General features: G+C 37.2%; 1 protein-coding gene across 2 annotated transcripts in view; it reads right to left on the bottom strand.

Annotated features, from left to right (window-relative positions):
* DMD (dystrophin) overlaps positions 1–27,986 on the bottom strand; it is a 2,214,577-nt gene that overhangs the window by 1,312,144 nt on the left and 874,447 nt on the right. For both annotated transcript variants that reach the window (XM_027607979.2, XM_027607980.2), the window contains exons 26-29: positions 15,869–16,039; positions 10,234–10,416; positions 3,213–3,347; positions 2,208–2,357 (exon numbers count right to left, since the gene is read on the bottom strand). In XM_027607979.2, coding sequence (XP_027463780.1) covers positions 2,208–2,357; positions 3,213–3,347; positions 10,234–10,416; positions 15,869–16,039 — 639 coding nt within the window. The remainder of the gene's footprint in view (positions 1–2,207; positions 2,358–3,212; positions 3,348–10,233; positions 10,417–15,868; positions 16,040–27,986) is intronic.

Below are 27,986 nucleotides of genomic sequence, written 5' to 3'. Positions count from 1 at the left end.
GGTTCCCTGAGTGCATGGTTATAGACCAGGCTGTTTGAGAAGCATTGGTTTATCTCAGCAAACTTGCTGATGCCTACTTGTTCAGGTCTACCTTCAGGTACTCCCTGACCTGTACCTTACACTCAGGCAAAACCAAATGGTTTGCAGATGTACATTGATTACCAGCCTCTTGCTTCCAATTCTTTGCATGTGTACATCTACCTGTCTGGGATTGCCCTCCTACACCTGCCCATTTGGCTATCTCCTATTCTGATTTTTAAATGTTCACAGGGCTGCCCTCTGGCTCAGTCAGTAGAGCATGCAGCTGTTGACCTCCCGGCTGTGAGTTTGAGCCCCATACTGGGTGTAGAGATTACTTTTAAAAATGTTTTAAATCTGGGGTGCCTGGGTGGCTCAGTCGTTAAGCCTCTGCCTTCGGTTCAGGTCATGGTCTCGGGGTCCTGGGATCGAGCCCGGCATCAGGCTCCCTGCTCGGCGGGAAGCCTGCTTCTCCCTCTCCCACGTCCCCTGCTTGTGTTCCCTCTCTCGCTCTCTCTGTGTCAAATAAATAAATATTTAAAAAGAAATGTTTTAAATCTTAAAAAAATATACAATGTCATTCACAATGAATTTTCTCTAGAAAAGCTACCCCAAATGCCTTCTTGTGCTGACCCACACAGATCTGTGCCTTTTCTTTGTTCTCTAATCTTCTTTAATAACATTTTTAGAATTTTATTTTTATTATGTTATGTTAATCACCATACCTTACATCATTAGTTTTTGATGTAGTGTTCCATGATTCATTGTTTGTGCATAACACCCAGTACTCCATTCAATACGTGCCCTCTTTAATACCCATCACCAGGTTAACACATCCCCCTACCCCCTCTCCTCTAGAATAACTTTTGACACAACTTTTTGCATCTTATAATGATATTATTTGTTTTAATGTTCTGAACACGCTAAGAAATCCGTGAATTTTTGCTTAACTACTCAATGTCTATGAGTAATGAAGGAGAAGAAATTTTCCTACTTACTACCTAACCTTCGAACCCTGTCTCACATGTTACAGACACATGTAGTAAATGGGTACAAAACTAAACTTCATTATAATCTATTTGTTCTTTTTGACAAGTAATCCATTCTTGATTTAGGAGAGTATATGCAAAACAGTCTTTGGGGAGTAATATGTTATTTTCTCTTAATTTTGATTGCAAACATTCAGAAAACACATGGTATAATTCTTACAGATGAACATCCCTCTGTTATATATAAATTTAAGCTCTTTAGTATTACTTGGGAGGAATAAACAACATCTAGGGTACTAAAGAATCACACATATGACTAACAGATTGCATATAACTGTAACATGTGTGTGCATGTGTTGAGAAAGGTGGGGGGGGGCGCCTGGGTGGCTCAGTCGGTTAAGCCTCTGCCTTTGGCTCAGGTCATGATCCCGGGGTCCTGGGATCGAGCCCCACAGTCAGCTCCCTGCTCAGCTGGGGGTGGCTGGGGGGTCTGCTTCTCACTCTCCCTCTGCCCCTCCTCCCTACTTGTGTTCTCCTGTTCTCTCTCAAATAAATAAATAAATCTTTTTAAAAAGAGAGAAAGAAAAAGGTGGAGAGAGAAAGGGAAAGAGAGAGAAAGAATTGAGGATACCTACACATATTGGTTAATCTTGGCTAGGGACAAGAATCCTGTGATCAGAGAAGATCTGATTTTGAATAGTTAATCTAACTATTTACAGCTTGTGGACTTGAGCATATTACTGTATTTGGTCTGTCTCCATTTCCTGTTAAAACCCACCCTTTATAATGTTTTTGTAAGACAAAATGATAGAAGACACATGTAAATGATTTACCCATGTCTGGCACATGACAATTCCTAAAACCCGGAAGCCGAGCCAATATTTAAAGTATTCTTTCTTTACAGGGCACCTGGGTGGCTCAGTCATTAAGCGTCTGCCTTCGGCTCAGGTCATGGTCCCGGGGTCCTGGGATCGAGCCCCACATCGGGCTCCCTGCTCAGTGGGAAGCCTGCTTCTCCCTCTCCCACTCCCCCTGCTTGCATTCCCTCTCTTGCTGTCTCTCTGTCAAATAAATAAATAAAATCTTTAAAAAAATAAAATAAAAAAATCAAGTATTCTTTTATCTGAGAAACCTAAAAGTATTTGTTAGGTATTTATGCAAATCAGTTTGAAAAGATTTTTTTCACTCTTATCGTCATACCTCTTCATGCAGCTCTCTCCAACGGGAATTAAATGTCTCAAGTTCCTCATTGATCAGTTCATCCATGACTCCACCATCTGTTAGGGTCTGTGCCAATATGCGAATCTGATTCGGGTTATCCTCTGAATGTTGCATCAAATTTTCAAGTGACTGAAACACATTTGCAATAATTACTATTTCCCTTCTTTTTCTAAATATATTGAATTAACACAAAATGCTCAGTATCTTCTTATTTACATATCATTAAGTTAAAACAATTTAAAGCAACATTGAATTGGGATAATAAAACATGAAAGACCATTGTTACTTAAAAATATGATGTTTCTGCATGTCTATCTTCATGAGCTTGTGGCAGGATTGTGGACTGTGGCACTTAAAAGTTATCCACAGCCACCTTCTTTGATGTCCTCTACTCTTAAACCTGGAAAGATAAAATACTCGATTTCTCAACTTCTCTTACAGCTAGTGATGGCTAAGTGACAGGATTCTGAACAATACATGTAGGTAGAAATTCAATAGCAGAGTTTCCTTTCCCCAATTAAAAAAAAAAAAAAGGTACAACCTCTAGAAGAAATCACTTTGCCCGTCATACTTTTTCCCCCATACACATAGCTTCTCAGTGAAGCAGCCATCTTGGACGGAAAAGCAATAAAGTTGAGGGTGAAGCCCTTAAATCTGATTATTTAATAGGATAACTGCATCATCACACCCTTTGTTCTGGCACTGTGTATGCTTCAACTTTTTTTGGAAGATGCATGACATTGCTGCTTCACCAAGAATGCTTTGTCAGTTAGCATCTCAGAATAGGACAAGGCCAAAATTACAGTCCACCTGAGACAAGTCTCATTGTTCTCTGATAGCTTTTCAGGTTTTACAAATCCTCTTGAGAAAATAAGAAAGTTGGATATATTATGTTTAGGTTCCTGCTTTAACACTCTAGAATCTCAATAATATCTAAAGTGACATTTTACATTTCCTTCACATCTCGATTAAGTGACAACTTACATCAAGCACCTCAGAGATTTCCTCAGCTCCCCCAGGAATATTTTCCATGGTTTTCAGTTTGAATTCTACTTCACTTAGCCACTTGTTTGCCTTCTCCAAGTATGACAATAACTCATGCCAGCACGCCCAAACTTCCTAAGAAAGAAATACATATCACAGATTAAATATTTGATAGAAGTGACTCTGGGGCTTTGGAATTTTCATTTTTAAAGCTGTGAGAATGGAACATGTTTATTTCATATTGTTCACCTTTCCTTTGCAGTAGATAATTAAAAAAGCAACTAGTCATGTTGATCAGCTAATATGTTTATAATTACTAATCATTAAGGAAACATCTTATTACAACAATTAATTAAAGAGTCAGTGATTTACTTTTTTAAATAAAAAAACTCAACATCACAGTCTGGAGAATAAAAACTAAAAGCATACACAAAAATGCATATATATATATATATATATATATATATATATATATATATATATATATATATAAAACATCTCAAAACCTTAACCATGCCCACTTTTCTGTGAGCTCCTTTAAACTTTATCATATGCCAGTAACATGACAGCTAACATTAAAGTACATATTTAGCTACAGAGCTTTTTCACTAAACCTTTTACACAATTTTTCTGTATTACTAAGAAGACATATTTTTAATGAAAACCTAAAGTTTCATTTAAGTGGCTGTATTATTGTTTTCTTAACAGTCATAACTTATTGGGTAGTTAGACAACTTTTGGTTTTGTTTGCTAATAAATTTGTAGTGAAGATCACCATGAATATAGATTTTTCCCATATTTCAAATTATTTCCTTGAGGTATATGAAGAGGAATATGACTAATAACAATTTCAAGGACATGACTATTTTTAAATGGCTTTTGATATGTATTGGAAAAAATGATTACTGTAATACTAAAACATACTCATATATAAAACAGCAAAACTTTAAGACCACAACCAGAAAATACAGAAGAGTATTCTATAAACTTTAGATGGGAAAGGATATCTTAAATAAAACATTTCGTAAAAAACAAAACAAAAACAAACCAAAAAAGAAACCTGAATAAATTTGATTACAGTAGAATTAAATTCTTCTATTTATCAAAAGACACCATAAAGAAATTGAAAACCAGCCTCAAACTTGAAGAAAACAATTGCAAAATTTCTAACAGATGAGTAAAAAAGGAATGGCCCCTGGTGATTAATGTAACAATACAAAAAATAGTGAAGCAAAAAAAAAAAAAAAGTATGACCCCAAGTCAATTAAAAGGCAAGAGACATCCCAATAGAAAATGAAAGGAAAACCTAAACCACCATTTCAAAGAAAAAGATATATGCATATCCAACAAATACATGAAAATACGTTCAACCTCATTAGCAGTCGGGAACGTAAGTCAAGATTACGTGGTATTTATACCATGTCAACCAACACAAATGAGAAATTTCACAATTCCAAGCGTAAGAGAAGATACAAATTAACAAAAATTTGTATTTATTGCTGGTGGGTGTGTCTACTGGAATGATCATTTTGGAAAACAATCTGTCATTCTCAGTCAGGTGGATATTCCCATACCCGACAATCCAGCAACTCTACTTTCGCATACATAACCTCAGAGAAACTGCTTTGTGTGGACAACAAAGGCAGTTAAGAGAATGTTCATTTCATCACTTTCGGTAATAACCAAAATTTTTATGTCTGCTAACCAGAGAATGTAGAAATACACCGTAGTACATTTAAACAGAAAACACAGAAGTAGGGCGCCTGGGTGGCTCAGACGGTTAAGCGTCTGCCTTCAGCTCAGGTCATGATCCCGGGGTCCTGGGATCGAGTCCCGCATTGGACGCCCTGCTCCTTGGGAGCCTGCTTCTCCCTCTGCCTCTCTCTCTCTCTCTCTGTCTCTGATGAATAAATAAATAAAATCTTTAAAAAAAAAAAAAGAAAACACAGAAGTAAAAATGAAAATTTCATCACACAGAACAACATGGATGACTCTCAGACACAAAAATGTTGGGCAGAATGGGCAGGCCCTAAAAAACTAAATATTATAGGCTATGATATTTTGTGACGCTCAAAACAAGCAAAATTGAGCGATACGTTATTTAAGTATTCATATGAGTGTGATAAAACATTTTTAAGCAAAGAAAAATAAAGGCAAATTTCTGGATTATGAGTTTGTCTAACTGAGAAAAAAGCAGGAAGATGCAGTAGAGGATACGAATACAAAAATGGTCATTTTCCATTAGATTTGAGATTGTAAATATTGGACAAACCTATAAATACAGTAGTGCAATCACTACCACCTGCTACCCCCCCCCAACTCCACCAAAAATAAAGGCAAGGAAGGAAGCATTATTCTAGGAAAAACCAAAACTTCTGTCAGATTTCCCATATTTTCACTTTGCTTATAGCCCTTGCAAATGATAGAGGACATTCCCTCTCTAATTGATGAGAAGTATCAGTCCAACCTGTCTTGCCACCCTACCAATACTTGCTTAGTATTTTATGTACAGTTTATTACGGAAAATGAAATTAAGTATTTTGCTTTAAAAGGTGATAGAAATCTTAAATCTGGGTCATTTCCAGCTCCTGCTGGACTACAGGCTGTCTTCCTTCTGGGCACAAGTCCCAGTGGAAAAATATAAATATCTCCTTAAGTACCAGAGGGTATTCTAGAGCTTTGAAGATAAGGAGATGTGATTGGTAATGTGTCTTATTAACTTTGGTGCAGTTTGAGGTAATGAACTACCTTGCTGATTTAACCGTCAGGATGGATGGCCTCTTGTGTCCTCAAATGCATCTGAAGGACACAGCTGGAGAGGCTGAATGTACTGGCTTTACAGGTCACCTTTGCAAAATAAAATGTAGTCTTGTAGCCAGAATTGGAGCTAAAAGCCACTTAGAATAACTGTTAAGGTTAGCAGTTTGGGACTCAAAACTGCTTGGAAATCACAGAATTCACAGTGGCTTTGAAGAGATGACAATTGAAAAAGGAAACTTCTGCCCAAGATGGTAAATGGAGCTGATGTGGCAATCCCCCCACCCCCTGCTTTCGTGATATTGAAATGCTGGGTAAAATACAAAGAACAACATTTAAGTTCATCCGGCTGCTCTATGAAATATGAAAATCTTCCCGGAGCAGAAACAAAGAGGGAAGTTAAGTGCATGCAGAGGTTGGGAGGCTAAGCTAAACAAAACACCGGCATATCAAAAGAGGGTATGTGACATACCAGCTAGGGTATTCAACACTAACTTGGGATGAAAAAAGGGGCACCTGTCTCAGGCAGTCCAGGGAGATGGAAGAGCATAAAGTTGGGTGCCACCTGTCCTGGAAACCAGAACTATAAAATCCCCGTCCACTGGAGTAAAAGGAATTGGCAAGGAAGCTGAGAATCCTTTGGATTTTAGTTGGAAAATAAGGATTCACCTACCAGAAACTGAAACCTAAGTTTATATCACACATGAGAGTAGAACATGACATTTCTAGGACTCTGGGACAAACATTAAAAAACAAAACAAAACAAAAAAAACCACAACTCATAAGGACCCTCTGACAGCCCAGAGCAGAGAGGATTTCTAGTAAAAACAATTCCTACTACAATTGAGCTCAAAAACAAAATATTACAAACCATGTGAGAAAATTTACTGCCATTCGAGGCAGTCAGTAGTGGTAATGAATATAGAATCTACAACTTATAATCTAAAGATGACACAATTGTAAAGACTTTTATAATAAACAACTTGAGCCTGCTGTTAAAAGTTGCCAGTAAGATCTCTTTTTCTTGAGATTGGCAACTAGAGTTCATACTTAAGAAATAAAGGGTTCCCTATATTCTATGTTAAAAAAACTTCTGCAACATGTTTTCACAAGCTGTGGCTTAAATAGAGGGGGGTGATGGGGAGGGCAAAGGGGGTATATGAGGAAAGGAGAACTGGAAAGTGAGGCAAATTTTTTTTTAAGATTTTATCTTTTAAAGTAATCTCTACACCCAACGTGGGACCTGAACTTACAACCCTGAGATCAAGAGTCATGTGCTCTACCAACTGAACCAGCCAGGTGCCCTTGAGGCGATTCTTTTTTTCAACTCTTTACTGTGGTGTTTAGGGGAAACCCATCTGGTCCCTTTTCCTGGAAGGATCTAAAATGATACCACTCATCGAATGGGCAGGTACATTCAGAAAGAGATGGTTGGCATGCATTCCCCACTGAGCTGCTGGTATGGCCAAAGAGGCATCATGGAGTTACGGGAGATGGGATCTGCCAGAGCTTGCTGGCTAAGCTGAAATGTGGTGGAGAAATAAGAATCCAGCACATCATGGAAGCATGAGTTTAAAAGATGTAACTTTCAAGAGAATGTGGTTTAAGGTTACTGGCAAGAGTCAGCCTGAAATTTTGTTGAATACCCCAAGGCACCATGAATGAATAGGGGATCTTTTTTGGGGGTTCATAGTCTATATGAATATGGATCCCCAACAGATCACATCAAGTCTAGGAAGAAAAAGCCAGATCAGTGGTGATAACCTATAGAATCTGGTGATAACATACTCATCATCATAGATGTCTATGGGTGTTATAAAAGGGTATAGCAACTGTGATCAGCAAAGAAAGGACATTGATATAAAGAATGTATTTTCCCCCTCATTATCCTCCCTTAAACCAACACCATACAATCACTATCCAGAAATTGAGTGGGAGGAGAGGATGCTAAAATCATTTTTTTCTCACTCCCACCTTTGTATGAACTGTTGAAGCCACAGATTAATCTAAACTAATGGAAGATATTAAACTATGAGATCAAAATTTAAATGCGACTAAATTTTAATAACCAAAAGTGAATGAAAAATCATGGGATCAGACAGCAGTAGTGATTAGGAAGCCAACTACTAGGCAGAAAATGAGGTTTGACATGGGTGGTTACAGTTATTGGAAAACCAAAACTCTTCCATGCTCATTACTCACTGAGACTTCTCAACCAAACAGACTGCATAGGTTTAAGTTGTTTAACAAAAGGAAGAAATAGAATCAATTATGCAAAAGCAGAAGATTACATAAAAGAAGAGACAAATTTTCTAAATAAGTAAAATCTTAAGAAATGGAAAATAAGGTCTTTGAAAGAATACAAAATCATATCCACACATGTATATGGGTAGATGTGTATATAGAGATGAGTATATTTATACACCAAAAATCAGTTGAAGAGGTAATTTGAGAACTAGAAGACAAGTTTCAGAAAAATACACAGAATCCAATAGAAAGAGATAGATATATAGAAAATATTAAAGGGAAACCCTCAAATGAGAGAAAGAGAGAACAAAATTTGTTGCATTAGTGCTGAGAACTACAGAAAATAAAATAAAGAACAGGAAAGGAAGGGAAGAGATGACACTATGGGTCCCAGGAAAGTCAGAACTAAAAAACTATCACCTTACATGAGGGAGGGATTTTTTGTATCTAGGAAATTGCTTTCTGACAATATTTTAAAATGAAACTCTTAAATATTTTCTTATGTTCTTAATTTCTTTACATCACTATTGTTCTTTGCTTCCTATGACTCATGTTGTTCATGTAAAAGATAGGCCAATCCATCAGAAATCTATTTTGGGATATATTTTCTAAAGGGATCTTTTATGTTCATATTAATAAATTTTTTCAAGACTATTGAGCTATCCCTCTACTTCTTTTTTTTTTTAGGTACATATACACACATTTATCATAAATTTTTACATCACACAATTTACAAATAATAATAAAATATATGATACTCTTCTGTGAATTCTATGTGGCTAATTGAATCTCTTGGAATCCTTGTATAGTCTTTTTTTTTTATTATGTTAGTCACCATACATTAGTTTTTATTTTATTTTATTTTATTATGTTATATTAATCACCATACATTACATCATTAGTTTTTGATATAGTGTTCCATGATTCATTGTTTGCATATAACACCCAGTGCTCCATTCAATACATGCCCTCCTTAATACCCATCACCAGGCTAACCCATCCCCCCACCCCCCTCCCCTCTAGAACCCTTAGTTTGTTTCTCAGAGTCCATAATCTCTCATGGTCCGTCTCCCCCTCCGATTTCCTCTATTTCTCATCTATAATTACACTTCTAACCTCTTCTATTCATACTGAAGTTATAAAGTCCCTTTTTAGTCCATCTTCAGTGGTTTGGAATATATATGACTTCTTTATCAACTATATTCACTAAGATGACTCAGTTCATGTGGGGGAAGGGGGCTTAATTTACAGCCCAGCTAGTGGGCAGTCTCTGGCAGCGTCAGCTTTTGGTGCTAGGTAAAGTTTTGCGCTCCTCAACACAGTCCTTACTGTTTGGTGCTAGGTAAAGTTTTGTGTTCCTCAACACAATCCTTACTGTTAGTAAATAGTATTTTCACATGGATTCTTTATTAACAATTTTCAGATAATCTAAGGAGTAAAGCATGTGGAAAAGATAATGCAGGACTTAAGATGATGCATAAATATAATACAAAATGTCCCCCCAAAAGAGCTAGACAACATGTCTTGTGAAGCACCCTATAGGGCAGAGCGATTCTTAAAGACAATTACAATAAAATATACTTCTCCACAAAATACCTTTCTGCTAAGATACTTATGATTTTATGCATATTCAAATATATGAAAGAAAAAAGATCAGTTTCTATAATACTGAGGAAACTTATTTATAAGATTTTTGTGACCTAATAATAATGGTAATAAGAAGAATTAGAACTATAATTGCTCACATTTATTGGGCATTAGGCTAAGTACTTTAAATAGAATAGCTCATTTAATTTTCTCAGCACCCTATGGAATAGGTATTTTTGCCCATTTCACAGATAGGAAACAGATTTATACAATGTAATCAACTGGCCCAAGGTCACAAACTTCTAAGTGCCTTTGTGAGGAATCTGAGCCTAAGTAGTCTTAACACCAGTGTTTCTGTTCTTAATCACTGTGTTTCACGCAGGATCATAAGCTGACACATAAGTAATAAAGCTCAAGAAAAGCAACTGACTTCCAAGGTCTTGCATTTGCCATTGAGCCTGGTGCAGAGCCACTGATAGTTGGTGGTTAGAGTGTCAAGTTCCTTTTTAAAGGCTTCTTGTGCTGCAGGGGTAGCCTGAGGTATGACACTATTGACAGACTCAGTAAGGAGTTTCACTTTGGCTTCTTTCTGCTGGGCCTCTTCTTTAGCTCTCTGAAAAACAAAGAATGCTCTCTTACTTGATAGCAAGACAATGGATTTACTTCCAAAATGCATTCCTCTGTATCATATGTTTTCTTCTCCCACAAGATCCCTGTGAAGAGATTAATAAAAATAAATCCGGTAGTGACTACAATAACTTCCATCAGTTTAGGTTTAGTTAAAATTTGAAGTTGGAAGGAAAAAATTATCATCAGAATGTAATAGCTCTTTCATCCAAATGCGGTGCAAAGTAGTCAACACGTGGGTATCTATTTGCGGTGTGCTCTCGCCCTCTTTCATACATATGTGTGCGTGTGCGTATATAAACACATACACACACACGAGACAAGCAAGAAACACGTATTTCAATACCAACAAAAATATCCCATATTCTAGAATTGAAATCATTTCTAAATTACTCAGATGAATGAGTAATATTGAAATCAATAAAAATATCATTATTTAAATCAAAAGATAATTAATATAGAAAAGTCTTCTTAATGCTACATCCAGAACCATATCTTGAGAAAAGGAAGTTCTATTCAGTAACTGAACACATACAAGAGGAAGAGGAGAAGAGCAGCCCCTGAAAGGAGGGAGGCTCACCTGGTCCTCAGCTATGCCTTTGGTCTTCTCCCATGGAATATAAAGTATTTCACAGAATATCAACATCAGACAAGGCTACTTTGTTACCACTGTGGATCATTCAACAATACCACTACATTCCATAATTTTGTTAGAATATATACAAAGCATAAACTGCCCAAACCACAAAATATCTAACACTTCCCTGTCCCCATTAATATGAATCTGTGCTGCTTCTTTATCAATTATACCTTCAGCATCACTCTAGTCCTCCTTCATTCTAGGACAGATTTATTAAGATACCCGATCACAGAGTTATTCCCACTTACTGGCACCATGCAACCCAAAGCAAAGCTCTTCAACTCTCCCTCAAATCATCTAACACAAACCCAGATCCTACAACAGGTTCTTTCTAATATGCTCTAACTCATACAACCCATAGTTCCCCAAAGTACTCACTGCCAGAAGTACTAAACCCAATTTGGACAACTATATGAATCTTGCTGGAGGCCGTTAGCTGCAGGGTATGTGTAATCCTCAATTTTCAATGTGTACATGCATATCTCTCTGTCTCTGTCTCTCTCTCTCTCTCTCACACACATATACGCACACATGCACAATATATCTTTCATTTGAGTTACTCCAAAGGCCAACCCTGAGATGAGCTTTCAAGCATAAGTAGTTTATGTGTCATGTAAAGCAAATACTGGTATAGGAATGGGGAATGGGGACAGGAAAGGGAAGAGAGATTAGAAGGGTACACTTATTCAGCTCAGCAACCAGTGTTGGTTACTAGTCTAATCTTACTGGGAAGCTCTGGGAAACACATGCCTAAGGGTTATCACACTCAAGGGTGAAGAATTGGGGTACTTATAAATCATCTCCCATCATAGGTTGAAGGCTACTGGGGGGATGTTAATTTCATAGTAGTGAAGCTTGACACATAGGTGGGAAAAATGGGTTGCAAGAACCACAGAAAGTCCTTACATCAAGAAATGCAGGTTCTGGCAGGGGGAAGTTGGGCCTACATGCAGTGTAATGGTGAGCATAAGGGGAGATGGGCAAGAAATGGACAAGGTCAGCTATAAAATGCCTTTATATTTTTCAACACAATTGCCCTATGCCTTTGGACTTATTCTTATGATGCCTCAAAAGTATATAATATGATGGCAAATGCCAAGATGTTTTGAATATTAAGTGATTGCCTTCATGGATTTTGATGTAATTGATTAAAAATTTTAGCCCCGAATTCTTAAATCTGTTTTTGGCATTACTGAGCATGAGGTTTGTTTCTACACAAACCATATTTTGACTAGTAATTTTAGCTTACAAACAATTTTGACAACCATTAATCACTCTGTGCTGCTGTGTGCTATGTCAGACATGCTGTACGTGCTACTTCGTTGCATCTTTAACGAAACCTTGTGAGATGTGTTTTGTCATCTCTATGCATATTTGACATCAGAAAACTGAGTTTCAAAGTGTTTAAGAAAGTCGTCCTGGAAACTCTTCCTTTCTTTCTCATAGTTTCTGTTAAGCCCATCTCAAATCCTCTGTGAAATGAAGAAGCGTGCTGTACTGGATCCAATGAATGAAATTACATTTTATACAAGTTACAAACAACCTATACAACCATCAAAAAATGCAGGATAAAGAACACTTCTTTCTTCCATTTTTTGGCTTTCATATATTCTTTAAAAAAAAAAAAAGAAGCTTAGAAGCTGGGAAACATTCAGAGGAGAAACAGACAAAATTTCTCCACTGAAAGAAAAGGTAGAAAATTAAATGATTGGTGTAATTTGGATGTAATCTTCATTAGAAGTGATGTCTTCCCCTCCCCTTTATTTCCATGAATCTAACCATTATATGCTGAGACACCTTTCATTGCCAATATCTCAAACGAGTGGTTCTCAAAGTATGGTTTCTTGGAACCACTTTGGAACTTGTTTCCTGGCATCACCGGGAAATTTGTTAGAAGCAAAAATTCTCAGGTACCACCCTAGACTCAGTGAATTAGAAATGCTGGGGTGGAGCCTAGATGTCTGTGTTTTAACAAGTCCTCTAGGTGATTGGGATGCTCACTCAGTTTTAAGAATCACATTCTAGTCCGTCACACAATGAGAACAGTAAATACATTTATGTAATTCTGGCAAGTATGAGGACTAGAGTTACAATAATGTAAATTTAAAACAAAATAAAGAAGAAAATAGTTAAAACTGAAATCTCAGCAATTTTTAAGGAGTTTAATATGAAGTTTCACCATTTATTCATTGTAGAACTCCAAAAGAATTTTCAAGTCAGATAATTTTGCTTATCAAACACTCCCAGAAACTCTTTTATGTTAACTGTAAAGTTTTGTTTATAGGGGAAAAAGAAGTCATGAAAGTAGCATAATCATTTTCAAATAAGACACAGGAGATAAAAATAAATAAACAGAAGGATATCTCTACTTTTTCTCTGAGTAAATTAGGGAGAAATGTCTGAGTAGGTCTGCCAGTTTCTTTTGACAATAAAGATAAATTTGCTCTCAACATGAGCGCAGGTGGAAGCCTGGACAAAGTACCATTACTACCCTCTAGGTAGTGAAACAAACCTAAAGAGATTACCTTGACTGGCAGGCAAAACAAAAAACAAAAAAACAAAAAACAAAAAACAAGAAATTGGATCTTCTTGCCAACTCCCCTGGCTGTTGTCAGAGGCTGCCTGAGCTTTTCCTCTTTTCAATATTACCCCCATCCTAGAGCAATTCTGTAGCTAGATCAATTATTTAAACAAGTAAGTCAACGTGGGCTAATTGGTTGCATTACTCATTTCAAGAACTGTGTGAAAATTTTCAAAATTTGAGACAGTCTGCTCTCTAGCACTGGAAAAGAGAAAAGGATCTGCCTGGGTGGTTAGCCAGATAGGCAAAGTGTTCAAGGAGAGAGGGAAGGGGGCCAGAAGAGGGCCAGAGCCAAACACAGGAACTGGGAGAAGTACAGCAGCTGAACACAAGCTCACTGCTGATTATCTACTTAGGGATCTGAGGCAGTGGCTACAAAGTATTAGAGGAGGTGAGGAAAACAGCCACCAGGAGAATGGGATGTGAGGGTAAAGGCAATAGGGACGGCACATGACTCTAAAAGAAAAGGAAACAAAAGATAAAATAGTTTGGAATAGCTTGGGATGGGATGGTGTGGGATGGGATGGCATGACAAATATTCAATATTCTTGGTTCTACCATAGATAAAGCCTGTGACTATGAGTAAATTATTCACCTATCTGGGGATTTCAGTTTTCGGATCAGCAAAGAGAAGTGTGGTCTATTTGCTTCCAAAGTATCTTGTAGCTCTCACCATCTATGGTGATATAAGTTTCCTAAGAGTGACCTCCCCACATTCAAATTTAAAATCATTAGAGTCTCTTGTTTGAAACTGTCCAATGGCTTTCCCACTTCATTTCTCATGAACTTCCCCAATCCTACGAAATTCCTGTTAGCAGGTACCTACCCACCTCCTCAAAATCATCTCAGGTGATTTATCTTGTTTCACTCTGTGCAGCCTGGCAGGCCTCTTTCTCTTCCCGGTTAGCCTTAGGGTCTTTGCAGGAGCGCTCACCTCCAACTGGAATGTGTTTCCAATAGTTTTTTTTTTTTTTTAAAGGCTGACTTTTTCTTAGGACTCCTATCTCCGATTATAATGCCTCACGAATTCCTTACATGTCAACCCTTTCTAAAATGCATTTTATTACCCCCAACTCCCACCTAAACCCTAATTATTTTTTATTTCACATTTGTGGTTTACTTGTTGGGCAAACTACCATGATCTCAAAAGGGTTTGTTTATTTCTCCATTCACTGCCTGCCCTCCCCCCACCGGAACGTAAGTTCCAAGAAGTCAGGTCATTCTTATGTCTTGCTCACCACTGTATTCACTGTCTAAAAGGGTATGTAGCACTTAAGTAACTATACAATCAATATTTGTTGCTTAAATGAATGAATGATATATGGTATTATTAGATTAGAATAATTATGCAGCTTTTAGTACCCTGAAAACTATTACTGTTTAAATAAAGTATTCCTTATATGTTCTAATTTTACTTTCTATAGGTGACCAAAGCCACATGATCCACTTGGAAGGGGACGGAATGAAATATATTCAATACTCTTGGTCTTACCACAGGGTCTTTGAATGCCCACTCTGAGCCAGGCAATTTACTTACATGTAAGTTTCAATTCTCAGTTCATACATTCAAGTTAGAAAATGACATGGTGTAGACATGACAAATCAGAGATTACACTGACTGTCCAGTTGTCCAAGGTCATACTGAAATGCCACTGCAGAGACTCTACTTCAGGCCTCACCTCCCAGTCCCTGCTACGTACTAGTTCCCTTGGTCCTAAATCACTATTAGTTTTCATCCCACTGTTTGAGAAGTCCGTGTAAACCCAGTCCTTTTTATTCATATTAAAGGCCATCAATTAAAGTATGTAGTATCCAAATTCTCAGAAACTCCTTTTAAAACACCAAACGAACACAGCCTGTTAGCTACATTTTCAACTGTCATTGCAGTAACCCTTGGCATATTTTTCGTTTGAATTTTCATCACTAGAAACAGCTAATGTGAGTAACCGATTCCAATCACTTAATACGATATAATGTCATGGGGAAAATGTTGCTAATGGTGACTGTCAATATTTAGATTTTGACAATGCTTTAAAATAAATAAATAAAAATTTCAGATTCCATAATGTATACCAAACTTGAAGCTGAATTCATTAAAACCCAACCTCCACCATCAAACCAAGGAAAGAAAAGATAGTGTAGAATCACAATGTCAAGCAAACTAGCATCTTTCTCTGTTTTTTCTTTCTTTGCTTCATTTTATTTGGTTTATTTTACCTTCATCTCTTCAACGGCTGTCTGCAATTCATCAGGGGTTTTATATTCGAAATCTCTCTCTAGGTATTCTTCTTCAGCTTGCGTCATCCATTCATGCATCTCTGACAGATCTTTCTGAAGACTTACAGTTTTATCCAAACCTCCCTTTAAGGCTTCCTTCCTGGCATAGACCTTCCATAAAACAAACAAACAAGCAAAGCATGAATATTGAAAGTCACAAAACATTATCATTATATTATTACTGAACAGTCTGTAAATAACAGAAAGCTTAGATAGAAAAGATGAAACAAGAAGTGAAAAAGCTTATATGAATGAGGAAATAATTCATGGCTATTGGTTACACTTAATTTCATGTGTTAAAATAAGATATAGCCATTTATTTGGCATATGTACTAAAATGAATACATTCCCCCATGACTACAATTTAGCTGTTGTGTATAGCTACGCTTTTCTGTGAATAATAGAGAAAATAATTTTTCATAATATGTTTCAGTTGGATATGTAAATTTATTGGCACAGTTTCTAATGTTCATAAATCTGAGTCTACTCTTCCAGTTAATTTTTTAAATTTGTTTTACTCTTTCACTTTAAAGAATGTATCATATGAAACACAGTATACAAAGTGGCAGGAATAATTGTAAATAGATATGCCCCCAACGTGGGAGCACCCAAATATATAAAACAATTAATAACAAATATAAATAAATTCACTGATAATAATACAATAATAATAGGGGACTTTAACACCCTACTTGTAGCAATGGACAGATCATCTAAACAGAAAATCAACAAGGAAACAATGGCTTTGAATGTCATTCTGGACCAGATGGACTTCACAAATATGTTTAGAACATTTTATCCTAAAGCAGAATACACATTCTTTTCAAGTGCACATGAGACATTCTCCAGAATAGATCATATACTAGATCATAAATCAGGCCTCAATCAGTACAAAAAGACTGAGATCATACAATGTATCTTTTCAGACCACAATGATATGAAACGAAGTCAACCATGAGAAAAAGTTTGAAAAGACCACAAATACATGGAGGTTAAAGAACATCCTACTAAAGAATGAATAGGTTAACCAGGATATTAAAGAAGAAATAAAAAATATATGGAAACTAATGAAAGTGAAAACAAAAGAGTCCAAAACCTCTGGGATGCATCAAAAGCAGTCCTAAGAGGGAAGTATATAGCAATACATGCCTACCTCGAGAAGCAAGAAAAATCTCAAATACACAACATAACCTTACACCTAAAGGAGCTAGAAAAAGAACAGCAAATGAAGGCTAGAGCCAGCAGAAGAAGGGAAATAATAAAGATTAGAGCAGAAATCAATGATATAGAAAACAACAACAACAACACTAGAACAGATCAAGGAAACTAGGAGCTGGTTCTTTGAAAGAATTAATAAAATTGATAACCCCCCAGGCAGACTTATCAAAGAGAAAGGACCCAAATAAAGAAAATTAGGAATGAGAGAGGAAAGATCACAACAAATACCACAGAAATACAACGTGGCATGAACACTATTCAATTCAGCTTTGAAGACAGCCACATATTAGAAACAGATCCAAATGTGCTTCTGTGGAGAATAAGTTAAACAAACTGTGAGATATACATATGCACACAATGGGATACTATGTAGCACCAGTACATTTGTACTGAAGTGAAAGTGGTTTGGTATATAATTTTAAGTTTAATAAGCAGGTTGCAAAACAGTAAGTGTGGTAATAGGAGGAGATTTATGCTTTTGAAGCCTCATAGGTTTCTGAAGTACTTTTTTACAAAAGATGTATTACTTATTAACCAGAAAAATAGCAAAACTTGAAATATCTACAAGAAAATTGTGCATGTCAATTCCTTGTTACAAACCACCCTGTTGTACCACACTGAGGGAAAAATCTCAGTTTGGTATTAGAAAGATTATATATTGCTTCTCTTTTACCTTAAAAAGGAAATCTAATCCAATGATGTTAATTCTTTTCTCTGAAATTAAGTAGAGTTCTATCTTTTAAGGAACGGAGTTTTAATTGTACAGTCTTAATATATAACACACAGTTTTAGTGTAATGAAATTTTATGTACTTTAGCAAATACTAAATATGTGCAGAACCATATTAATTTCCTTGTTCTTTACAACCATCTTAAGCCTGATACAATTAAATTAAAAGAACTTTAAGTTCTTTACTCTCCTTGGTAAATGTAGTGTCTGAGCTACTGAAATGTAAATAAATGCTTCACTGTGACATAGCTAGAACAATATGTCTAACAGTTAAGCTAATTTAAGTATAAAGGCTATTTGCATAATCAATGAGCCTATAATCAGTGTAAAAAAACAGGTTGCTCGATTTCTACTCAGATGTTCTACTATAATCTTTTCAGGCAGTTGGCAAAGTGACAATAATATTAGAATGACTAACAGAACTTAGCTAAAGAGTTGTAGTAAAAAAAAATTATATATATATATATATATATATATATATACTGCATGCTATTAAACTACACCAGAAAGAAGGGATCAGGAGTGATTTTTTTTTAAAGGAAAAGCAGGTGGGAAGTCATTCTGAGGTGACAGCACAAATGTATTGGAAAGAACATCAGCTTTGGAATCAGGAGACCTGGACTCAATCATTAGCAAGTTAAGTGAACCTGGAGACATCAGCTCATTTTTCTTTATCTCTGCTCTATAACTAATCTAACAGTTGGACCAGATGATTTCCAAGGTCTTTTCCAGACTTAACATTCCACAGCTCTATGCCTGACCAGACAGAGATAGGAATTTCTGGTGCTTCATATTTTAGAAGGATTTCTGTATAAAGATTTGGACAATTTTCCCTTTACCTTTATCATATTAGTGATGCCAGCATTCTAGCCTTAAATTGCCCATTCCACCCACAGTTTCAGATTATAGAGTTTCAGTTTCAGATTACAGAGTCACACCTCAGATATAAAACAAAAAGTTATTCATGTTTCCCATTCTAGAATTTTTTTTAAAGATTTTATTTATTTATTTGACAGAGACACAGCGAGAGAGGGAACACAAGCAGGGGGAGTGGGAGAGGGAGAAGCAGGCTTCCCGCCGAGCAGGGAGCTCAGAGCTCAATGTGGGGCTCGATCCCAGGACCTTGGGACCATGACCTGAGCTGAAGGCAGACGCATAACGACTGAGCCACCCAGGTGCCCCCACCCATTCTAGAATTTTTTAAATCTAACATTCAGCACTGCCCTTCCTCATTCCACTACTCCCCCAGCTTTATTTAGGTATAATTGACATTAACATTGTATAAGTTTAAGGTGCGCAATGTGAGGATTTGGTACACATATATATTGTGAAATGATTACCACAATAGGATTAGTTAATACCTCCATTACCTCACATGATTACCATTTTTTTTCTTTTTGTGATGAGAACATTTAAGATGTACTCTCTCAGCAACTTTCAAGATATAATACAGCATTGCTAACTAGTCACCATGTTGTATATTAGATCCCAAGAACTTATTCTGTGTATACCTGGAAGTTTGTAACATTTGACTGAAATCTTTCCCTTTACCCCACCCCCCAGCCCTGTCAACCACCCCCACTACTCTGTTCTAGAGTTCAGCTTTTCTAGATTCCACCTATAAGTAGAATCATACAATATTTTTTTCTCTGACTTATATCACTTAGCATAATGCCCTCAAAGTCCATCCAAATTTATGCAAATTGCATGATTTCCTTCCTTCTCAGGTCTGAATAACGCTCCATTGTATGTACACACACACACACACACACACACACAACCTTTATATGTATAGGTACACATCTTCTTTATCCAGTCATCCATTGCTGTACACTTAGGTTGTTTCCATATCTTGACTATTGTGAATAATGCTGTAATGAACATGGGGGTGCAAATATCTCTTCAAGATTTTGATTTCATTTCCTTTGGAAATATACCCATAAGTGGGATTGCTGGATCATAAGGTAGCTCTATTTTTAATTTTTTTTTGAGGAACACTCATACTGTTTTCCATAGTGGCTGCAGCAATTTACATCCCCACCAACAGTGCTCAAGGGCTCCCTTTTCTCCACATCGTTGCCATCAATTATCTCTTGCCCTTTTGGATGACAGCCATTCTAACAGATGTGAGGTCATATCTCACTGTGGTTTTGTTTTGCATTTCCCCAATTATTAGTGATGCTGAGCATTCTCTTCATGTAACTTTTGGCCATTTGTATGTCATCTTTGGAAAGAGTATTCATTTTTCCTATTTTTAAACCATGTTGTGTTTTGCTACTGAATTGTAGAAGTTCCTTATATATTTTAGCTAAAAACCCCCTATCAGATACATGGTTTGAAAATATTTTCTCCCATTCTGTAAGCTGTCTTTTAATTTTATTGATTGTTTATTTTGATGTGCGTCTACATTTTCTGGTTTGATGTAGTTCCACTTATTTTTTGTTTGTTGCCTGTGCATTGGTGTCATATCAAAAATATCATTGCCAAGACCAATGACAAAGAACATTCTCCCTGTTTTCTTCTAAGTTTTATGGTTTCGGGTCTTTTAAGCCTTTAACCTATTTTGTGTTAATTTTTGTGGTGTAAGATAGGAATCTAATTGCATTCTTCTGTGTGATTATCCCATTTCCCCAATACCATTTATTGAAGAGATTTATCCTTTTCCCATTGGTTATCTCTGATTCCCTTGCCAAATATTAGTTGACTGTATGCATGATGGTTTATTTCTGGGCTCTCAATTCTCTTCCATTGGTCTATGTGTATATATTTATGCCAGTACCATACTGTTTTTATTACTATAAATTTGTAATATAGTTTGAAATCAGAAGTGTGACACCTCTGTCTTTGTTCTTCTTTCTCAGGATGGTTTTGGTAATATGGGGTCTTTTGAGGTTCTGCACAAATTTTAAGAATGTTTGTTTGATTTCTGAGAAAAAATGTCCTTAGAATTTTGATAGGGATTGCAATGACTCTATAAATGGCTTTGGGTGTATGAACGTTTTAACAATATGAACTCTTCTGATGCATGAACACAGGATATCTTTCATTTGCGTCTTCTTCAAATTCTTTCAACAAAGTTCTATAGTTTTCATAGTACAGATCTTTTACCACCTTGGTTAAACTTATTCCTTAACTCTTTTGATACTATCATAAAAGGTATTGTTTTATTTCTTTTTCAGATATTTTGTTGTCACTGTATAGAAATCTGATTCCTGCATAATTCTATACATTGATTTTGTATACAGCAACTTCTTTTTCAAGATTTTCAATTTTAGTTAACATATAATGTAATACTGGTTTCAGGAGTAGAATTTAGTGATTCATCACTTACATATAAAACTCAGTGTTCATCACAAGTGCCCTCCTTAATACCCATCACCCATCTAGCCCATCCCCTGCCCACCTCCCCTCCAGCACTCTCTCTTTATCCCCCTTCCCCTATATTCATCTGTATATATCTATTATTTAGAGAGTGTGCATGCATGCCGAGTGGGGCAGGGAGGGGCAGAGGGCGAGGGAGAGAGAGAATCTTAAGCAGGCTCCGTGCTGGGCCCAGAGCCCCATGTGGGGCTTGATCTCACAACCCTGATATCATAACCTGAGCCGAAATCAAGAATTGGACGCTTAACAACTGAGCTACCCAGTTGCCCCATTTTGTTTTGTTTCTTAAATTCCACATGAGTGAATTTATGTGGTATTTCTTTCTGACTATTTCACTTAGCATAATATACTCTAGCTCCATCCATGTCATTGCAAATGCCAAGACTTTATTCTTTTTGATAAGTGAGTAATATTCCACTGTATACATATATACCACATCTTCTCTTTTCCAACCATTAGTTGATGGACATCTGGGCTCATTGCATAATTTGACTACTTCCATACTGCAACTTTACTGAATCTGTTTATTAGTTATAACATTTTTTTGGTGGAGTCTTCAGGATTTTCTATATAGAAGAATACATCATCTGCAAACAGACAATCTTATTTCTTCCTTCCTAATTTGGATGTCTTTATTTCTTTTTCCTTCCTAATTGCTTTTGCTAAAATTTCCAGGACTATGTTAAATAGGAGTGGTGAGAGTGGGCACCCTTGTCTGATCTTAGAGGAAAAGCTTTCATGATCAGAGGCATTCCTTTTATACGGAATTAAGTTTTTATCATGAAAGGATGCAAAACTTTGTCAATTCTGTCAAATGTTTTTTCTGCATCTACTGAGATGGTATGATTTTTATCTTTCATTCTGTTAATGCAGTGTATACAGTATATTTTCATATGTTTTCTTGCCACTAATTAAAATCCTTTAATTTCAGCTTGAACTTCTTTCAACATTTCTTCTAAGGTAGGTCTAGTGGTGATGAACTCCCTCAGCTTTTGTGTGTCTATAAAAGACTTTATCTCTCCTTCAGTTTTGCAAGACTACTTGGCCAGATAGTATATTCTTGGTTAGCATTTTTTTTCTTTCAGCACTTTAAATATATATTCTCACTCTCTCCAGGCATGTAAGGTTTCTGCTGAGAAATCCAATGAAAGCTTTATGAGGTTCCCTTGTAGGCAAAAAGTATGAAAATGAGTATAGGAAACCTCATTTAAAATAGAGTCATAAAGCCCTAAAGGGGGAGCCGTCACACATGTACCACTCCCTGCAGCCTACATAACCAGCAGAAAGAAGGAAGCTCTCTTCCTACCCCAGGAACAATGTGCTAAACAATGCCCGCAACCAATGAGAAATTGCCACATCCTTACATTCTTGTCCTCCTCTGATAAACTTTTGTTCAAAACAACCTTCCCCAATTTCACCCTGAAATCCAATAAAAGCTGACCTTGCTTTTGTCTTTTCAGATGTGCCTATGGTTTGCCATAGTTTAACTGTCCCAAATTGCATCTCCTCTACTCTTCACAAATAAGCTTATTTTGCTGATAAAATAAATGACTTTTTCAAGTCAAGTAATTCATAAATTACTTCTCTTGATAGTATTCCATAGGGCACATAGGTTTTTTTTCACTTTTTCTTTTCATTCTCCTCTGACCAATTTTAAAGGTCCTATCTTCACAGATTTTCTTCTTCCATTTGATCCATTCTATTAATGCTCTTTATTACTTTTTCCACTTCTTTCATTGTATTCTTCAGCTCTCAGATTTGTTATTTTTTTATGATTTCTATTTCTTTTTTTTACAAATTTTTCATTTTGTTCATGTATTGGTTTCCTAATTTAATTGGATAGTCTTTGTTTTCCTACAGCTCATTGAGTTTCCTTAGAATAACTATTTTCAAGTCTTTAACAGATGAACAGTAGATCTCCATGTCCTTGAGGCTGGTTACTGGAAAATTATTATGACCCTTTGGTAGTAGCATGATTTCTTGATTCTCCATGTTCCTTGAAGTCTGGCAACATGGTCTTTGCATTCACAGTAAAAGTCACCTCCTCCAGTCTTTACTATCTGCCATCGAAAGAGAAATGCCTTCTGTCAACCCTGCTAGGGATTCTGAGGCTATCTGAGACCCTCTATGAATACGACAGTTCCACAATTCTGGCTCTCTCTTGTGGCAGAATTCTTAAGCTTGTATGGCTTCTCTTTATCCTGCAAAAAACCAGACAAGGTATTGACAGCCTCCCTTTTGCTTTCCCAAGAGTGGTGCTAAATGCCAGGTTTGTGGTCTCTCCAAGGCCTGCAGATTTAGGTCAACCTTCTGTACATGCTCATTAGCTTCTTACAAAAGCTTGTACTTGCCACCATTAAGAGTATGCACTGGAAGCCAGCCACAGTATTGGGATGTATGTGGCTGTGTCATATAGGACACTGGTAGTGCTGTGGGAAATTGGGGAGATCACTGGGCAGAGTGACCCCAGCAGCTGGTGGGTGGACCTCCTGATGAAGTCAGTGATATTAATATGATCTGTGTACTTTTAATACAATTCCAAGACCTGGTGGCTGTTCTTTCAGCTGCTCATTACCCCTCAGTAGTATAGTTCACAACTTAGTACTGTGGCTAGGAGAGAGAGAAATATGCTTCTTCGGCAACATCCCACATAGCTAGGAAAGCTGGGCACTCTCTCACATGGTCTCACTTTTCCACATGGGAGAAATCCTGATTCTGAGAAGGGCTCTCTTGACATGGAGCTATGCAGCCTTGGGGGAGAAGTGATGCAAGTAAAGTCAAACCTTTCCTCTTACCCTCTCCAATGCATCCAGTCTTGGATTTTTTTGTTCCAACAGTGCATTGTATCTTCTCTAATAGACTCTTAGACTTCCACTAAGGCTCTCTTTTCCATGGATGATTGTCTAAGTCAGTGTTCTCTTCAGGGGCTACCAGACCATGGCTGAAAGGGGCTGAAGCTGGTTAATGGACTACTGCAAGGTACACAGGCAGGAATGAGGTATGACTATTACTTGATTCATAGGTGGGTGAGACTCCTCCCAAGTACCCTGGCATATGGTGCTGGATTGCACATCTCCCACAAAGGCAGAAAGAGATGACAAGACTAGACTCAAGGGTTTTGGCTTGGATAAATGGAAAGATGGAGTTGTCATTTGTTGTACCAGGAAGACTATTAGGGTAGCAGATTGAACAGTATGTAAGGAATTTGGGGTACATGCTAGATTTAGTATATCTATTCATTAACATGGAGGTATTGAGTTGGGAGATGGATATGCAGATTTAGAATTTAGGAAGAGGTCCAGATTATAACAAAATTGTTGAAGCACCAACTTATAGATAACATTTAAAGCCATAAATCTGAATGAGTTTACCAAAGGAGTAAGTGGTGACAAGGAAGAGAAGTCAAAAGAAGGAGCCCTAAAATGATTCCAAGTTTAGAGGCCAAGGCAAAGGAATCACCAAAGGTATTAAGAGTGGTTATGGAAACTGAAGGCAAACTAAGAGGGAACCAACAGAAAGTGATGATATAGAAGCCAATCAAACAAAAATAAAGACTAAACAATGGATTTAATTATGTGAATTCACTGGTGATCATGACAAAAACTGTTTCAGGGTAGTGATGATGACTAAAGTTTGATTAGGGAGCATTCAAGAGAGAACGGGAAGAGTGGTATGGAAAGAGTTTCTGTAAAGGGGAATGGAAACGGAGAGGTGGGGAGGAGGAAATGTATGGCAAAGGGAGTATTTTTTTTAAATTTTATTTTATTATGTTATGTTAATCACCATACATTACATCATTAGTTTTTGATGTAGTGTTCCATGATTCATTGTTACACCCAGTGCTCCATTCAGTACGTATGTTTTTAAATTTTATTTTTAAGTAATCTCTACACCCAATATGGGGCTTGAACTTAGAACCCCAAGATCAAAAAAAAAAGAACCCCAAGATCAAGACTCATATGTTCCACCGACTGAGCCAGCCAAGCACTTCAAGTGGCTATCTTTTTTTAACGGCAGGAGATATTGCAGCATAATTCCCTACTGATGGAAATGATCCAATAGACGAAAGAAATATATTTTGATGTAGGAGGTAGGAGGATGTTCAATAGGTGGCATAATGTCTGTGTGCTGAAAAAAGAGGATGGTGTCCAACATATAAGTGGAAAGGCTGGCCTTATGGGTGCCTGGGTGGCTCAGTTGGTTAAGCGTCTGCCTTCAGCTCAGGTCATGATCCCAGGGTCCTGGGATCGAGTCCCACATTGGGCTCCCTGCTCAGTAGGGGGTCTGCTTCTCCCTCTACTCCCTCCCCTCCCCCCACTCGTGGTACCTCTCTCTCTCTCATTCTCTCGGATAAATAAATTAAACCTTTATTTAAAAAAAAAGTGGAAATGCTGGCCTTAGATAGGAGCACAGACAGGTCACTCATATTAACAGTGGGAAAACAGTCCATGAACTAATATGCAGGTCTGTGGGAGTATGTGCAAGTACCCTTCTGAATGTTTCTATTTTTTTTTTCAGTGAAATGGGAAGCTTAATTAAAAAGGAAGAAAAGAAAGAAGAAGAAGAAATGGGAAGCTAGTTAATTGCCATAGAGTAAGGAGGGAAGAAGAACTGGTAGAAATCTGAAGAAATCTGTGAAATATTCCTCAGAGGAGTGGGGCTATGAATGGATATGAAAAATGTAATAAGATTACCAGTCAGCACAATGGGCTACTTGAGGTTTGCACTCATGATTTCCAAGTGAGACTACTCAGCATGATATGTGTTTTCCTTTAGCCATATTCATCCTCCCCAGTGCAGGCACAGCATCAGCAGGAAAGTGAATCTGACCTAGGTAGGGTGCTGCCATATGGGTATGTTACAGAAAGACCGGAGAGCACAAAGAGGTGAGAGAAAACACAAGGGGTGCCTTTAATGATGGATTACAGATAGCCAGCATACAGTACAGAACCTCCCTTGAGTAAGAAATGACAAAGAGAAGACGAAGTGCTTCTCTAATCAGAAGCTGGTAAAAATATTGGATTATGCATTTCGTGAGGATGGAAGAATTTTTAGGTTGAATTACTAGGGGAATGAGCTGGAAAGGAAGGTAGTGATGCCTGCTGAGCGGGGTACCTGAGGATGATATTATGGAGAAGTATCTGGTAATGACAACTTCTACGTTAAGAGGCTGGGAATGGGCAGCGGCGGTAGAGTGGAAGACAAAAATCATTGGAGGAGCTATCAAAGAACTGAGGGCTCAGGAGCTGGAAGCATCATCTGAGAAGATACTGAAATCCCCAACAATTATGACAGGAATGACAGTAAGTCAGCTGTTAAAACATTTAAGAAATAATGAAGAGGGACCCAGGAATCTGTGGATGATTGCACCCAAAAGCTGTACTGAGTGAGAAAAAGACAGATTTTTATGTTACCAGAATGACATCCTCCTAATCTCTAGATCCAGTGTTTCTTGGTAACTATTATAAATTTATAGCTACTATTAATTAAAATATATAATTATGCACTATTTATTTAGAAATGACACATATTTTATAATTTTATACATGCAAGTTTATGTCTATTTCACGTCCATTTATTTTCTTTACCAAGCATGTACATAGTGGTTACTCTGTGCTAGGTACTCGTCTACACACTTTACAAAGATTAACTCATTTGGGGTATCCAGGTGGTTCCATCGGTTGAGCATCTGACTCCTGATTTTGGTGCAGGTCATGATCTCAGGGTTGTGGGATAGATCCCTGCATCATCGGGCTCTGCACTCAGCAGGGAGTCTGCTAGAGGACTCTCTCTCTCTCTCTCTCTCTCTCTCTCCCTCTGCCCCTCCCCATTCTCTCTCTCTCTCACTTTCTCTCTCACTCTCTCTCAAATAATTTACCCATTTGATCATAAAATTCTTATAAAGTAGATGTTAATATCATCACATTATATAGGCTGGGAAACTGAAGCATAGAGAGAATAAGCAACTTTTCCAGGATCACACAAGGAGTTTATGGTGGGGACAAGATCTAAACCGAGGCAATATGGTTCCAGAGCTTCTGGTTTTACACACTATGCTTGCCTCTCTATCCATGATAATCCTTCTCCAACTGTAAGAGTTTTAAATTTTATTAGCCAAGCATTTCAGGGAAGTGGGTCTGGACAATCTTTCCACTGTGAGATAGGAGTTTTCTTATATAAATGATATCTTTATTTTTGCATCGTTTATATGCCCAGTTCAAGTATCCCACTTGAATTCCAGATACATTTCTGATTGTCTACTTCTCCAAAGTAAACTTGACCAAAATGGAAGTATTTTGTTCAATTTTGTTCCTTCCTGAGCCCCTAGTCTTTCTGTCATTAGTTAAAGGCACTGTGCTTAACACTGTAGCTTCAAACAGGAAACTGAATAAACTGATCCCTTCTCTCAGCCTCTCGACTTGAGGCAAGCTCTTTTTACCAGCAAATACATCATTCCTCACAGGATCTGATTAAATGAAGAAAGTGTCATGTTAGAAAAGGAATAATGGTCAAAGGTGGGTGTGAGTGTAGAATCCCTGATAAAAAAAATATAACAAGAACTTGCCTAATTGGCAAAAATAAGAAAAAAAAATAAGACTATGTTACATAATGTTGAGCACACTGAGTGAAGTAAGCTTGCTGGAGACAGACCATGGAGGATAGAGTTTCAACAAACTTTGAGTCCCACAAGCATTTTGGTCCAGTTTGCCCACAATAACGTATCCCTTCC

Source organism: Zalophus californianus, chromosome X (genome assembly GCF_009762305.2).
Source record: "Zalophus californianus isolate mZalCal1 chromosome X, mZalCal1.pri.v2, whole genome shotgun sequence".
NCBI lineage: Eukaryota > Metazoa > Chordata > Mammalia > Carnivora > Otariidae > Zalophus > Zalophus californianus.
The sequence above is the reverse complement of the archived record's forward strand: the minus strand, read 5'-3'. Positions and strand labels throughout refer to the sequence as shown.